At 33.3% G+C, this 12,976-nt stretch overlaps 2 protein-coding genes across 3 annotated transcripts in view; both read left to right on the top strand.

The window, feature by feature from the left end:
- Sfmbt (Scm-related gene containing four mbt domains) overlaps positions 1-11,325 on the top strand; it is a 100,089-nt gene extending 88,764 nt beyond the window's left edge. The window contains exon 12 of one of the 2 annotated variants that reach the window (XM_089108267.1): positions 10,597-11,325. In XM_089108267.1, the coding sequence (XP_088964393.1) occupies positions 10,597-10,749 (153 nt within the window). In that variant the 3' untranslated portion in view covers positions 10,750-11,325. The remainder of the gene's footprint in view (positions 1-10,596) is intronic. The other variant, XM_089108268.1, reaches the window with a different exon arrangement.
- LOC148955604 (dual specificity testis-specific protein kinase 2-like) lies at positions 4,596-6,414 on the top strand. Its single transcript, XM_089105024.1, is given in 2 exon segments — positions 4,596-4,615; positions 5,568-6,414. Coding segments are annotated over 2 exon segments (867 nt in total).
- Positions 11,326-12,976: the final 1,651 nt, after the last annotated feature.

Genomic DNA, 12,976 nt, shown 5'->3' with positions numbered 1-12,976 from the left:
ATACCACGCTCTTTACGTTAAAAGTTAAAAAAAAATTTGATTCACAAACCCCTGAATCACAAAGGCCGTTTAATTAGAATAGATAGGTCTTTCGAAAGCACTAAAAAAAACTGTAGCGTAAAGAGCGAGGTATTGACTTGGGGGAAAACCCCATCACATACGTTATAATTTCTGTTCGTTTTAATTTCTAATATTCCTTCTTACATTTCAGTTGAAATGTAATTATTCTGTATATGAAAGGGGCTGTCCCCTTCTCAACGTCTCGATCATTACGCCAATGTTTTTTTTTTTTTTAAAAAATAATGTTTTGATACATAGTCAAACTTTAGCGTAAAGCACGAGGCGTTTTGGCGGGGATATCCCCAAACCCCGGAATCACACAGGCCGTTTAGTTAGAATTAGATAGCACATTTGAAAGATCTAAAAAAAACTGTAGCGTAAAGAGCGAGGTATTGACTTGGGGGAGAACCCCCTCACATACGTTATAATTTCTGTTCGTTTTAAGTTCTAATATTCCTTCTTACATTTCAGTTGAAATGTAATTATTCCGTATATGAAAGGGCTGTCCCCTCCTCAACGCTTCGCTCTTTACGCTAAAGTTTTTTATTGTTTTAAAAAATAAAGTTGTGAGACAGGGTCAAACTTTAGCGTAAAGAGCGAGGCGTTGAGGAGGGGACAGCCCTTTCATATACGGAATAATTTCTGTTCGTTTTAAGTTTTAATGTCGCTCCTTACTTTCAGTTTAAAAAACTTGTTTTTTTTATTTAATTTCTGATCGTTTTTTAGTTAATGCAGCTTTTATTTGCATAAAAATTTACTTTTCTTTTGCAAAATGGATGTCTTTACAAATTAACTTACGTAACTAACTTCTATATTCGTATATTTTTCTTCTAGCAAAAAATACAAAGTTGCAGATTTTTGCAGATATTAGCTTGAAACCTTTGTAATAGGGTTTTCTGATACGCTGAATCTGACGGTGTGATTTTCATTAAAATTCTTTCACTTGTAGGGGATGTTTCCCCCTCTTTAAAAAATCGAGTAAATTTTCTCAGGCTCGTAGCCTTTGATGAGTAATACTAAACTTAATAAAATGTATATATTTAGATTTAGCATAATGAGTCAATTTTTTATGTATATGTATTGAAGACAAAACTCCTTCATGAGCATTTCCGAGCAAAAGAGATCCATATCGCGTGTTTTTTTTATTGTTTTTTTTTTATTACGTCTTCGTTATTACGTATATGAGATTATTCTCCCCTAGTTACTAAAAACATACTTCACGTAACAAGTTAAAAAAAAATTTGATTAACACTACTCAAGAACGCCAAAGCAGTTTAATTATAATAGATAGGTCTTTCGAAAGCACTAAAAAAAACTGTAGCGTAAAGAGCGAGGTATTGACTTGGGGGAGAACCCCCTCACATACGTTATAATTTCTGTTCGTTTTAAGTTCTAATATTCCTTCTTACATTTCAGTTGAAAAAACTTGTTTTTTTTTATTTAATTTCTGATCGTTTCTTAAATAATGCTTGGAAATCTGGCGCCCCCTTCATAGAAATGTACCTTACCCCAAAGGACCATCCTCCACGGAAATATTCCCCGGAGTAACCCCCTCCTCTTGCCCCCCCCCCTCCAGACAAATTACTTACTGAAAAATGTTATTTAAGTCCCAAAAACCAATAAAAAAAGCTGGCAAGTACGCTGCCCCCTTCATGGCAATTTACCATACCCCATGAAAACATCCATCATGGACAGATCCTCCAACATAACCCCCGTGCCCCCCTTCCCCACCACAAAGCGAAAAAAAAAACACCAGTAAACAACTTTAAACTAAAACATAACAAAAACCATAATTTAAAATAGTGTAAAATTAATAAAATTTATCCCACCCACAGGGAACTTCGGGGGATTAATTCATCCTAAAAGACATATTTATCATATTTTCGACCATGCTGAACACAATGGCTATCTCAAAATTTTGATCGGGCGACTTTGGGAAAAAAATGAGCGTGGGAGGGGGCCTAGTTGCCCTCCATTTTTTGTCACTTAAAAAGAGAGTAGAACTTTTAATTTCCGATCCATTGAGTCCTCCCACGATATTCTAGGACCACTGGGTCAATACGATCACCCCTGGAAAAAAAACAAACAAATAAACACGCATCCGTGATCTTTGTTCTGGCAAAAAATGCAAAATTCCACATTTTTCTAGATAGGAGCTTTAAACCTCTACAGTAGGGTTCTCTGATGCGCTGAATATGATGGTGTTATTTTCATTAAGGTTCTATACTTTTTAGGGGGTCTGTCCCCCTTTTTTTGAAAATAAGCAAAATTTTCTTAGACGCATAACGTTTGATGGGTAGTAGTAAACTTGGTGACAGTTATATATTTGAAATCAGCATTAAAAACTGATTCTCTTGATATATCTATTGGTATCAAAAACCCGTTTTCTAGAGTTTCGGTTACCATTGAGCCGGGTCGCTCCTTACTTACAGTTCGTTACCACGAACTGTTTGATCAAGTATTATAATAAAGAACGATTACTTGCTCATAGTAACTGAAATATTGATTAATAGGAGTAGCCTTACCTTTAGTAAAAGTATTATCATCGGTAAGTTTTTTAGGCTACGGTGCAATATTAGACTTTGCAATATTTGCAATATTTGAGTCTGGGTTGCAGCAGTAGCTAGCAACATAGTAGGAGACGATCACGTCCAATACTAGAAAAATAATAACCCACACTCCCAAAAATAGAGTCGGATCAAAACAAGAAGTACACTATTAGAACCGTCTTTCCCAAAACCCCTATATAGGAAACTTACCGTCCCTTTTGAATGAATAACAAAGGATATATATTGGCTTGAAAATCAAGAAAAGTGGCTGAAATCACGATATTCTATATATACGGCATCTTTTTTATCTTCCACCTCAGATAGCTTGGCACTGGAACACCGTAGAGTTCTGTTTAATCGCTCATTATAAAGGAAATTGATGGGGTTAAACCCATTTGTAATTTAAAAAAAATCAACATAAACAATTTTTTGCGCAAGACTGCATGAAACGATCACGCCCCATAGTGAAAACTAAAATAACCCATAACTCCTAAAAACAGAGTCAGATTAAAACAAGAAGTTTACTATTAGAACCGCCTTGTTAGTATTCATGATGCCCTTTATATAGTCCAACGCTTACTATAAATACTCGGTAAATTTGATGTGTCGAAAATATCTACAGCATAAGAAATAAGCTAAAATCGGACGACGTGAAATTGACTTTTTTCGTCTTTTTAAAGTAAAGAACGAACTATAGCAAATAGTAATTGAAAAAATAGGGCCGTTTTTTCACTCATCAATGTGCTAAGATATTACATATTTTGTCAGAAAACGCTTTAAAGTGAAATCTTTGAAATAAGATCTTAAATCTTTGGTCGTTTTTGTGCAAACGTCTTTCACCATTCTGCTCTGATCAGTGGTCTGAGAACAATGATGAGTAGATCATCAAAGTTCTCTCATCATTGTTCTATATGGCATAAAGATGCTATCTTTCAGGCTTTTTGCTAACATCAGTGAGCTGTAAGATCTTAGAACAAAGATGAGTTGAAAAAAAACGAGAATCTTTGCAGAAAGATGTAAGATCTTAGTGTTAAAAAACGGGGCCTAATCTGGGTTGCAGCGGTAGTTTGTAACCTAGTGAGAGACGATCATGTCCAATACTAAGAAATACAATAACCCATTACACCTAAAATAGAGTCAAATAGGAACACAAACTACACTATTAGAACCGCCTTCTCCAAAACTCCTATACAGGAAACTTACAATGTCTTGGTTTGAACAACAAAGAAAATATTTCGGCTTGAAAATAAGAAAAGTGGATTGATCTACGATATTATGCATCAAAGGCAATTTTTTCGTTTTTTCTCAACTCGGATTTGTGGGAACTGGAAAATCATAGAGAACTGTTTAATGGTTCATTTTAAAGGAAATTTCCATGTCTAGTGCCTTTTGAAATCAAAAAACAAATGGTTTTCAAAATAGAATCACTTTTTACTAAAAAAACTGTATTTTCATGTACAAGCTTGATGAATGATGACTTCAGAATCATAGGTTGCAACCATGTATGACGTAATGAGTGAATGCAATTTTTATACACGTTTATCTTCTGACAAGACTATTTTATTTTATTTTAGTTCTCAGATCAGGATTGCTAAAGCTATTATGTAAACTGCAAAAATAATTATTGCGTCTGAGCAATAATTTCAGTTTTTTAATTAAAGCTAGAAAAATACTTGAAAATTTAATTAGTTTCACTTATTACCTCATATAAGACGTAATAAAAGAATGTAATATTTATACACGTTTATCTTTAGACATGACAATTTTATTTTATTTTAGTTCGCAGTTCAGGATCGCTAAAGTTATTATGTAAACTACAAAAATATTTATGGTGTGTGAGCATTAATTTAATTTTGTTATTAAAACTAGAAAAATGCCTGAAAAGTTTAAAATTAGTTTGGTTTTTTGCTAGGTTCTAACTTCTCAACACATGATTTTATGGGAACGATTTTTATCTATAGTAATAATTACCAACGCTAGCTTAAAATGCCTAAGACACGTAAGACATCAAACAGGTCGTGGTAAAGAACTGTATAGTCAGAGTGCCCCGGCTCAGTAGTAACCGAAACTCTAGAAAACGGAATTTTGATACCAACAGATACATCAAAAGAAGCGTATTTTTATGCTGAATTTAAATGTTTAAGTTTTGTAAGTTTAATCTCACCCATCAAAATTTACGAGCCTGAGAAAAGTTGCCTTATTTTCGAAAAAGGGGTAAATAACCCCTAAAGTAGTAGAATCTTTATGAAATTTTGAATTTAAGGAATTTTGTATTTAAGGAATTTTGTATTTTTTGCCAGAAGAAAAACCACGGATGCGTGTTTATTAGTTTTCTTTTTTTCAGGGGTGATCGTATCCACCCAGTGGTCCAAGAATTTCGCGAGAGGGCTCATTCGAACGGAAATTAAAAGTTCTGGTCCCTTTCTTAATTAAAAACAAAATTTAATTAAATTGGAAGTTTTTTAACTAAAAACTGTTTTTCTATTCCCAATCTTGATGAATGCCAGCTATTGTAAACACTAGTATGCTTACCATTGTACCATCGGAGACTTATGAAAAATAAATTAAATATAAGACATGATAATAAATTCGTAATAAAGTTTTTTATAATCACATTGAAAAGGTTACTGTTTAAAATATGTTGAAAAGATACAAAAGGGATTGTTTTTTTCTCGTATAACCATATATGACGTAATAAGTGAATGCAATATTTATACACGTTTATCTTTGAACAAAGAATTTTATTTTATTTTTGTTCTCAGTTCAGGATTGCTAAAGTTATTATGTAAACTGCAAAAATATTTATGGTATCTGAGTAAAAATTTCAATATTTTTCATTAAAACTAGAAAAATACCTCAAAATTTTTTTAAATTAGTTTAATTTTTTGTTAGGTTCTTGCTACTTGACGTGTGACATAAATAATTCCATAAGTATATTATTGTAATGGTTTTACATAAATTCAAGAATGAAGTTGGCAGTGATGTATGGCTCGATGATCTTAACATAAAACTTGGTGAAGGCTTAAATGGAAAAGTATCACTCATGGAGCTGAATGGCACAAAAGTAGCCGTTAAAACTGTCCGACCGAGCTTAATGGGAAGCAACAAAACAGATAGTTTAGAAATACTCAAGCATGAAGCATCGATTATGAAGATGTTAAAAGACAACCATGTCTTAAGGTTTTATGGACTTGTTCATAATGAATATGAATGGTGCCTTATTATGGAGTATGCTGAGAAAGGGACATTACAGTCTCGCATGGCATTCCCAATGACAGAGGAAGAGAGGCTGAAAATTTTAGTTGATATTGTTGAAAGCATGCAGTACTTACACGAAAATCAAGTACTTCACCGAGACTTAAAATCTGACAACGTCTTTTTTAAGAAAGATGGAACGGCTGTTATTGGTGACTATGGCCTTGCAGTTAGGTTAGGATCCCCACAAGAAATCTTTGATCATGGGTCAAGTGGTCATTTCTTAAGGTCGGCTCCTGAAGTTACCAAGAGTAAGCCTTATGGTATAAAAGCAGATGTATATTCATTTGGTATATTACTAGCAGAAATTATTTCTGAAGAATCTGCAGAAGATTTTGAATATACTGAAGATTTCTGTCTGGATTTCGAGCATTTTAGCAAAAATTTGGTCAAAAGGACTAGTGATTCCACTAAAACACTTCTACAATTGGTGAAAAGCTGTACATCGCTTGACCCATTCACAAGGCCAACTTTCTTAGATATTCGAAGAAGGCTAAAGGAAATCGAAGAAGGCTAATGGAAACTAAAAGTAAACTCTGTTCTGACATAAATTAAAGGTTCCTTGGTTAAAACCTGAAGAAATGACCAAAGATAGTACAAATAATCCACTATTTAATCTAATAATTAGACTGATTGAAGAACGAGGTGTTTCCCATGTATTTTGCCGGCCGGATCCGGGTTGCAATGGTAGCTAGCAACCTAGTAAGTGACGATCAGATCCAATGTTAAAGAAATATAATAACCCATCATAACTCCTAAAAATAAAGTCAGATCAAAACAAAAAGTACACCATTAGAACCGCCTTGTCCGAAACCTCTATGCAATTAACTTTCTGTCCCTTGGCACCAAGGGATTTATATTGGCCTGAAAATCAAGAAAAGTGGCAGCTACTGCAGCATTCTGCCTAGACGGCATCTTTTTTTTCTTTTCCACAGATAGCTTGGCACTCGAACATCGTAGAGAGTTTTTCAATGGCTCATTTTAAAGGAAATTACTGAAATCTAGTGCCATTTGTAATTAATTCTTTTTTATTTTAAATAGAATCAATTTTCCACTAAAAACTGCATTTTTATGGCCTATTTTGATGAATGCCAGCTATCATAACCACTAGTTACAAGCACATATGCTTACCATTGTACCATCGTAGTTGAGATTACACTATTTATATTATGGCAATGCAAAAGGTAGTTAATTTGCTTGAATAGTGAAGGAAATCAATTGACTTGAAAAACAAGAAAAGTTGCTTGAACTACGATATCCTGCATCGAGAACATCCTTTTTCCATTTTTGTTCGACTTAGATAGCTGGGCACTGGAAAATACGTGCTTTTTTATTTAAAAAAAAAACATTCAGAACAAAATCAACGTTTTACACAGAGCTGCATTTTTATTTACTAGATAATGAATATCGTCATAGATTTATTAAAACTATGACATAAATAGAAAAACGCATATTATGACGTTACCTCAGATGAAAATGCTTATAATTCTGATGTCATAATACAAAAAGTAATGACGTCAACGTTCAATATAAATAATAGTAGTTTTTAGAACATAGCTTAAGTATTAAGATGCCTTTTTAGTGAGTTTTATAATAAATAACGAATCATGAAGCATATATAAGGACCAAAGGTGTAGAATTTTATAGTAATTCGTTGACAAGTTACATAAGGAATGAGCTCAAGGCCATAGTAACTGAAGTAATAAAAGGCTTGAAAATCAAGGAGCTTAATAAAAGGCTCCTTGGCTACAACCTCTTAAAAATAACCAAAGATAGTACAAATAATCCTTTATTTAATCTAATAATTAGATTGATTGAAGAACGATGTGTTTCCCATGTATTTTGCCTGCCGGATCCGGGTTGCAGCGGTAGCTAGCAATCTAGTAAGAGACGATTACGTCCAATGTTAAGAAATATAATAGCCCGTAATAACTCTTAAAAATAGAGTCAAATCAAAACAAACATTACACTATTAGAACCGCCTTGTCCTAAACCCTTATATAAGAAACTTTCTGTCCCTTGGCTTGAACAGCAAGGGATTCATATTGGCTTGAAAATCAAAAAAGCGGCAGCTGCTGAAGCATTCTGCCTAAACGGCATCTTTTTTTTGCATTTTTTTCCACAGATAGCTTGGCACTGGAACATCGTAGAGAGTTGTTCAATGGCTCATTTTAAAGGAAATTACTAGATCTAGTGCCATTTGTAATTAAAAATTTCTTTATTTCAAATAGAATCAATTTTTCCACTAAAAACAACATTTTTTATGGCCAATCTTGATGAATGCCAGCCACCATAACCACAAGTTACAAGCACATATGCTTACCATTGTACCATTGTAGTTAAGATTGCAGCATTTCTATTATGACAAAGCAAAAGGTTTGCTTGAATAGTGAAGGAAATCAATTGGCTTGAAAAACAAAAAAGGTCGCTTGAACTACGATATTCTGCATCGAGAGCATCCGTTTTCCTTTTTTTCTTTTTCTTTTTTTTTTTATTTTTTACTAAGATAGCTGGGCACTGGAAAATACGTGCTTTTGTAATTAAAAAAAAAACATTTGAAACAAAATCAATGTTTTACACGAGACTGGGGCATAATTACATTAATTGGGCGGACTGGGGCAATATTTTTTAATTACAAAATCAATGTTTTACAGAGAACTGCATTTTCATATACTAGATAATGAATGTCGTCATAGATTCATTAGAACTATGACGCAAACAGAAAAACGCAATAGAACTTTTGTTACCAATCCAATGAGCCCCTTTCGAAGTTCATACGACCACCCTTTCTATAAAAAACCTTATATTCTCCTGGGGCATAACTTACAACCCTTACCTCCAGATTCTAGTGGATTCTGTAAACCCCAAAAGCCTTGTTACATGATTTTTGGACTGTTTTTAAACAAATGGTTCAAAATTTCTTCTGAAATTTTGAACAAATCTAAAAATTACTATCGGATACATTTGGGGAAAATATTTCGTGTTTGGGGGGGGGGGGCTGCCCCTCCCCCATCACTTTGACTCTTAAAAGGGCACTAGAACATCTGATTGCAGTCCAATGAGCCCACTCTACAGTGTATACGACCTCCCTTTCCATAAAAACCTTATATGCCCTCGGGGTATGACTTACAACCCTTGCGCTGAGGGCTGTGTGTGTGTGGATGGAGGGGGGGGTGTCATCCACAAAGACATAATTATCAGACCTTTTAACTGTGCTTAACAAAATGGCTATCTCAAAATTTTTATTAGATGTTTCTCCTTTTTGTTTCTACTTGTTTCGAGTTTCAATCGGTCATCTATTGTAATTACTGTTCATTTTGTATTTTATCTATTTATTGATGGTGATTTATGGTAGTTTTACGCTTGAAAAAGTATTTGAATTCTTTTCTGTTCATCTTTGTTTTTATGTAGCTCTTTACTTTTCTTTGAAAAATTCTTTTACGGAACAAGTTTTTTAAATTAATATCCAAATAAAGGGCAATATAACCACAAATGTCATTTCCTCTGTATTCATCAATTTGGCTCTTATTTAGCTATGTTGATTGTAAGATGTAATTTATGTCTATTAAACGTATACATAAAGGAAAGTTTATTTGTGGTGCTGATTGATTGTTGGCTCATAGTTGAAAAAGAATGATTAGTCATAGGGATCATCTTAATTATTAGCCTAGGAACCTACTATATTTATCTCACCCTAACTGTATACCTATATGCCTTAGTTCTTCTAGAATGGATGATAGACTACCATCAAGAAGGGAAAAGGATCATTTCTATCCAACTCTGAAAAAGTTAATAAATCTGAAACTCTGGAAAAGTTGAATGGAAGTTTTCAAGTATTTTGCAGTAGGTTGCATCAAGACATGGCTAAATGTAGAAAGAGAAAAGCCAAAACAGATAGTCCAAGTAATGCCAGCTTTGCCTCCCAAAGAGACTATATGTATTGGTTTTACTCTAATTAGCCATGGCTCCCAAATCTTTCATTAATCCCACCAAGCTCGTAATTCAAAAATCAACGGTGCGTTCTTGTGCTGCGTTGCAAAAGACAATTGTCATTGCTGATATTTAGTTATTTTTCATTTCTGTCTTCCTAAAATCACTCAGCTACAAATTTAATCATTCTTATGCTTTTAGTAGGCAGAATGCGAACTGCATTTACTGTATGTTCAAAAGCAGTAAAAGGAGTATATATTTGGTATCATCTCCACTTATTTCAATGAAATAGCTTTATTCATAAGTACTAAATTTAACAAAAAACTGAGAAACAAGACTGAGAAAACTTACAAACAGAAAAAGTATAGAGAAAAAATAAGGCTATCATGAAATCAAAAATCACGGCTGGATTTAAAAACGATATTAAAGCTTCCTACTCGAATTAAATTACTCCTTCTGCACAATAATACACAAAATTGACAAAATTCTTTAATTATCTGAAGTTTCAAAACGCAACTAATGATAAATAGTGGATTAATATTAATTATAATTCTCTTTTTGAGCGTACCTCTAATGCTTGTGTCCTATATCCTCCAAATACTCTTTCAACTGTTTCTAATCTAAATTTATTTCTCAGTTTTGTACTCCCTTCACTCTTAGATGTCTCTGCGTCTGCAAAATTAGTGTCTGTTTAAGTTTTATTTTTAATATATTTATTACTATAATTGTTTATTATTATATTTTTACTATATATTTTTATACTATATATACTTTTACTATATTTATTAAGTTTTACTTTTAGAATATCACTGGCGAGAAATTGCTCAAACTGTCTCAAAATGAAATCAAAACATTAACCGGTAATAAACTGGGACCAACATTGAAATTCTCAGGTATTCTCAAAGTACTCGTCAAAATTGGTGAATACGAAAAGGCGATACAGAAGAACAGCTGATCTCTTGCTATTGAAAGTGTCTACCTCATTGCTTTGTCACTAGTCCATATTTGTATTAGTGCCTTTTTTAAGTTCAATAACTTTTGTATTTGTATTGTCAGTGTTGAGATAGACTGTATTATTAATATCAAGAGCGGTATCTATGTTAAAGGGATATACCCGGCCGCAAAGCGTAAATCAAATATGTCAATAGACCCAGTTTTAGGGTTAAAAAAGAATTTCTGCCATAACTTGATCTGCCATAACTTAACTCAAAGTTTGCTGTTGGGGATATTCTTTACCTCGAGGCAAGGACAGGTGGGGAGAAGAGTTTTATAGGCGTCATTGCTTCTTGTATTTATGCCCATAAACGTATATATTTGAATTTAAATTCAAGTTACCTTTTTTCTCAGAGGATTAATAAATTTGGGGGGGGGGTAAGAGAAAGGGGGCAGGGATTTGAAATTTGACCTCTTTTTTTACTGAATCGTAGCCTTATCCTAGAATCGGAACCTTTCTTACCTGAATCGTAAGAAAGGGAAAATAAAAATATTGTTAAATAAAAGTTCAAATGGGGATAAAATCCTTTTAATAGACATTGTTTCACGAACAGTGATAGAAATTCACAAAAATACCAGATATTTCGGTCACATATGCAGTGACCGTCAGTGACTACTGATGATGGTCTCTGCACATGTGACCGAAATATCTGGTATTTTTGTGAATTTCTATCACTGTTTGTGAAATACTATCTATTAAAAGGATTTTATCCCTATTTTAACTTTTATTTATCGCCATGGAAAGGCAGTGTGGTCTCCGAAATTATCTAAAAAATATTGTTTAACATTTTCTACCAGGTATAAATGGATGTTGAATTTTCAAACTTTTTTTTGTCTGATAAAAGATAAATTCCCCTAGTTATATTGCCCGAGGAATATTTTGAAGTCATTTGTTGCACTTACTTAGGATACACTTATTATGAAATGTATGTATTTTCGCAGCACGTGTAAGTGATTTTCCCTTCTTCTGTGAAACATTCTATTGGATTGACTTGAGAACTGCCATTTTGAGCGTGAAGCCCTTTAAGGAATTTACAATTTTCGGCAATGATAATCTTAATCTTACCGTTTTCCATACCTACTTAGGGGCTCTGTCGCCAATTTGACCATGTTCTCAAAAAAAAAAAAAAAAAAACAGACACAATTGATGAAAAATTTCTTAGTGGTTTTTATCTTAATTGACAAATTATCTGATGAAAAATATGTTAAGAATATTTGAGTATTTAATATTTGTTTGAATTTTTGGGACTGTACTTGGTCCTAAAGCCCCCCCCCTACTATTGTACCTACTTGCCAAAAATCAGAAAACAAAATATTGGGGTTGGGTTTTTCAGCAAGTGATGGTATTCAAGATTCGATGGCAACAGGTCCGCTCTGCTTAAATAATTTTAGGATTAGACATTTCTGTGTGCAGTGTTGAAAATGAATCGTCCATGGACAGTAGAGTATTTCTTTAAAGAAATGTTGAACAGTGGGAAGTGGACTAAAATTCTTAAGAATGATGTTGCGTTGCCTGGTGGGGACTAGCTAAAGATTGTCACTGGTTAGCAAATTTGACCAAGTTCATAAAATACAGAATAATGGAAACTCTTAAAGGAAAGTTTATTGGTTGTTCAGGTTTTAAAATATAAATTATTTGATGGAAAATATGTGGTCTTGTTTATGTGTTTGAGTATGGAGAAATATTTTATATAAACTGGAATTGCCCTGTCCGGAATCGCCCAAAGCCCTTGGAATGGATCCTAAAAGTTCAGTTTTTGACAGGCACTAAAAATCATTTCTTTGGTCTATCCGTAATATTCTTTATTCCTAAGGAATATCCTCATGGCCATAAAATTAGGAGTAAATTAACTGCTATGATACCAAAATATCAAAAGTACGTTGAAGAGACATTTTCAGATTGACTTCCGAGAGCTCAAATATTTAATTTGTTTATAATTGTTGATGGTTTTTTTTCTAAATTTATAAAAGTAGGAAATCAGCGGAAATCATTAGGAAATTTAAGTCCAAAATATCTTCCGATCAGCTTTTTTGTACCTTCTTTCCTCTCAGTGGTTCTAACTTCTTCCCTTTCCGTAACTAACGACATGCATTATATGCCATATACACTAGGGTTGAGTCAACTTTTAAACCTGAAAATTAGGTTCCTATCATGGCAAATGAAAATAAAAGAGAAATTTTTAATAAGG

This window comes from Artemia sp. Qi Xiang Cuo, chromosome 2 (assembly GCF_049724085.1).
Source record: "Artemia sp. Qi Xiang Cuo chromosome 2, ASM4972408v1, whole genome shotgun sequence".
In the NCBI taxonomy this organism is placed as follows: domain Eukaryota; kingdom Metazoa; phylum Arthropoda; class Branchiopoda; order Anostraca; family Artemiidae; genus Artemia; species Artemia sp. Qi Xiang Cuo.
The sequence above is the reverse complement of the archived record's forward strand: the minus strand, read 5'-3'. Positions and strand labels throughout refer to the sequence as shown.